Genomic DNA, 4,001 nt, shown 5'->3' on the forward strand with positions numbered 1-4,001 from the left:
TTTTATTTTTGTTCTTTCTGTGTAATATTGCTATTATTTGTTTTAAATTTTCCAAAAATGAATAGGTTTGATTAAGGATAGATATAAGATGATTTAAATAGAATGGAGAGGGAATTAATAACTTCTTCTCCTCCTCCTCTTCCTCCTCTTTCTGTTGCTTCTCCTTTTCCTTCTTCTTCTTTGTCTTTATTTTGTCATTTATTTTTTAGAAATAATGTGTTTATGTGTATTTTTACCTTGATTGTTTGGTATCGATCATATTTCGTATTCTTTGTATTAATATAATATCGTAAAATAATAAAATTTTAACAATACAATTAAAACTAAAGTTTAGTTGAACTTTGATTAAATATTATAGAAGCAATTTTCTAATTTTTATTAAGTGTTTTTATATGTTATATTTTCTCTTTTTCCTTAGATATCGTATTTTGGAAATTCAATACTATTCCAAATACAGAAATAGAGAAAAATAATGAAAATGAGGGGTAATGCAAAGATATTATAGGAATACAAAAACAAATGTATTTATTACTCTTATTATATCATATAATAGTACAGAAGAATTATTTGTTCTGTTGAATTGTAAAATTTCAATATATGTAATTTCTTTTGCAGATACTTTATTTTTAAAATTTAATTATTTAAAAGTAATGATATCAGTTTGTGGCATGACGTAGGATATCATCAAAATATGGCATACTTAATGAACATCAATAGTTAATGTTCATTCAAGTATATTGCCTTAATTATTATTATTTAATTTTTATTTTCATTGATAAACGAAGATTTAGCGATGCAATTTAAACCTTCAAATTAGCTCGATGAAGTTCTTGCAAAGGAGCTAAGTATACTCTTCCGTGTGTATAAAAAAAAACATCAATAGTTAATGTTCATTCAAGTATATTGCCTTAATTATTATTATTTAATTTTTATTTTCATTGATAAACGAAGATTTAGCGATACAATTTAAACCTTCAAATTAGCTCGATGAAGTTCTTGCAAAGGAGCTAAGTATACTCTTCCGTGTGTATAAAAAAAAATAGAGAAAGAGAATCCTGAGCGAGTCTTAAAGATCGTAGAAAGAAGCAATCAACCTTGAAAATATAATTAGAGCACAATTATGGTTTATGGTTGAAGAATACAAAGAAGGTAAAATTGAACAAAGAGTAAAGGTTTTTTTTAAATATAAAAAATGTAACAATAAATTTTCGTTCATATTTTATCTTTGTAAGACCGCGTGAAGCGCGGGTAAATTAACTAGTTAAGTGATAAATGTGTAGATGAAGCAAACATTGCCCTGCATGCATTTATTTATTTGGTGTAAATTTTGAACGCAATTAAATTTTTACCATAATTATATTATAGACTAAAATTAAGTTTGAAAATGCATTGTTACTATTACAACGCTATACAGGGAAAGCCTTCAATAGATGTCTATTTCATGAGTTTAATAAATAGGAGTATATGTTTTCTTTACCAATTGTTCCAAAAACCAACTTACAGTTGAATTTTAATGACTACTGGTAAAGTAGTTGGATAGTTGGATTCTTGCCGACTCCTCTTGTCTAAATGATCCAAAGTTCTAACTATGCACATCACTTCACACTAATCAGTCTCAAATTATGGGGATTCTTTCCTTTTAAATATGTAATAAAAAAAATATTATTTTTTATATTTTAAAATAATTTAACTTTTAATTTTTTTATTTTACTATTAATAAGATGATTTATTATCACATAAATATATAAAAGTTACTTGAGATCACAAATTCAAAAGTCTTATTTTTTTTTTTAAATTTAGTGCTGGAAGAGTATTTATTAAGCCGTCTTGAAGGCAATTATTGCCAGCCAAGCAGCCTTAAAGGTTTTATTGCCTTTTTTACAATCAGAAAAAAGTACCTTACCATTTTCCTTATAAAAGGCTTTCCATATCCTTGTTCTTGTGTTAGAGAGCATTCATTTCCTTTTTATTATAGAAGGTGTTACAAATAACACCTAGAGGGATATTATTCACAACTATGGACTTCATATTCACAGCTTTGGCCATTCTTGTCTCAGCTTTCATCTTATTATTCACACGAAAAACCAAATACAATCTTCCTCCAGGACCACCGGGTTGGCCGGTAGTCGGTAACCTTTTTCAAATAGCTAGTTCTGGTAAGCAATTTTTCGAATATGTAAGAGAGCTCAAACCTAAATATGGCTCCATTTTCACACTCAAAATGGGTGCTCGTACTATGATTGTTGTTAGCAGTGCTGACTTGGCTTACGAAGCTTTAATTGAAAAGGGTCAAATTTTCGCTACCCGCCCGAGTGAAACCCCGACCCGAACCATTTTCAGTTGCAACAAATTCAGTGTCAATGCAGCAATTTACGGGCCACTTTGGCGATCCCTTAGAAAAAATATGGTCCAAAATATGCTTAGTTCGAGTAGAGTGAAAGAGTTTCGTGAATGTAGAGAAATGGCAATGGATAAGTTGATTGAAAGGATACATGCAGATGCTAAGGCCAATAACGACGTCGTTTGGGTGCTGAAAAACGCGCGTTTCGCGGTGTTTTATATACTTTTGGTTATGTGTTTTGGTGTTGAAATGGATGAAAAAATGATTGAAACCGTTGATGAAATGATGAAGGATGTGCTGATGGAGCTTCATCCAAGAATAGATGATTTTCTTCCTATACTGAGCTTGTTTGTTGGTTATAAACAACGTAAGAGAGTTCGCGAAGTTCGCAAGCGACAAATAGAAACACTTGTCCCTTTGATCGAGAAACGTCGAAGAGCTATACGAAATCCAGGGTCCGACAAGACAGCTGCCTCGTTTTCGTACCTAGACACTTTATTTGACGTTAAGATCGAAGGTAATGTTGAATTACATGATCACTTTAACTAAAAGTTTGAATTGTTCCAGAGAATATGGTTATGTTTACTTAATTATATTTTCGACAGGTAAAAAGTCAGGACCAACAAATCCGGAGCTTGTAACACTATGTTCAGAGTTCTTGAACGGTGGGACCGACACAACCGCTACTGCAATAGAGTGGGCCATAGGGAGAATGATCGAAAATCCAAGCATACAGAATAGAATATACGAAGAGATTAGAAATACAGTGGGTGACAGAAAGGTTGACGAAAAGGATATGGATAAGATGCCTTATTTAAACGCCGTCGTAAAGGAGCTTTTACGTAAACATCCTCCTACGTACGTTACATTTACCCATGCAGTAACGGAGCCAACAACATTGGGTGGGTATGACATACCCACAGATGCTAATGTGGAGTTTTTTGTACCCGGGATCTCGCATGACCCGAAAGTTTGGTCCGACCCTGAAAAGTTTGACCCGGATAGGTTTCTATCCGGGCGGGAGGATGCTGATATTACGGGTGTGACCGGGGTGAAGATGATGCCATTCGGGGTCGGGCGGAGGATTTGCCCGGGTTTGGGTCTGGGAACGGTGCATATAAATTTGATGTTGGCCCGAATGGTTCAAGAGTTTGAATGGTCCGCTTACCCGGCAAATAGCAAAGTGGATTTTACTGAGAAATTAAAATTTACTGTGGTGATGAAAAATCCTTTAAGAGCTAAGGTCAAGCCAAGAATGTAAGTGGTGTAATTCATTAACATTATATGTCCAAAAATAAGCTTAAAATATTTTTGCATGTATTTTTTTTTTTTTTTTGGAAAATTTCTGTTTGATTGGTTTGTGGGAAGAAAGGTGGTGACATTCTCAATACTCATCTTTAATCTTAGCCTAATCTTGTGAAGCTTATTTCTATTTTTCTACATTTGTTTTTAGTGTTGATATGTCAAGAATGGATTGTAGAGAAAGAACAAGATAAATGCCTTAGAGCTTATAACACTTGTTTATTAATTTTCTTTTCATTTGACTATTTATTCCCTTGTATCTTTTATCAACCAGACCCCTCAAGTTTTCTGAGTATAATCACCTCAGTTTAAACCAGAAACATTTTAGTTTATATAATTAAATCACAAGTTCTAGTAT

General features: G+C 32.5%; 1 protein-coding gene across 1 annotated transcript; it reads left to right on the top strand.

The window, feature by feature from the left end:
• Positions 1-1,874: 1,874 nt before the first annotated feature.
• LOC107761143 (cytochrome P450 77A1) lies at positions 1,875-3,750 on the top strand. The gene is made up of 2 exons (XM_016579319.2): positions 1,875-2,858; positions 2,947-3,750. Exons 1-2 carry the CDS (start codon positions 2,018-2,020, stop codon positions 3,600-3,602), a joined length of 1,497 nt encoding a protein of 498 aa, XP_016434805.2. The 5' UTR covers positions 1,875-2,017; the 3' UTR covers positions 3,603-3,750.
• Positions 3,751-4,001: the final 251 nt, after the last annotated feature.

The sequence above is a fragment of the Nicotiana tabacum genome, chromosome 11, assembly GCF_000715075.1.
Source record: "Nicotiana tabacum cultivar K326 chromosome 11, ASM71507v2, whole genome shotgun sequence".
Classification (NCBI taxonomy): Eukaryota; Viridiplantae; Streptophyta; class Magnoliopsida; order Solanales; family Solanaceae; genus Nicotiana; species Nicotiana tabacum.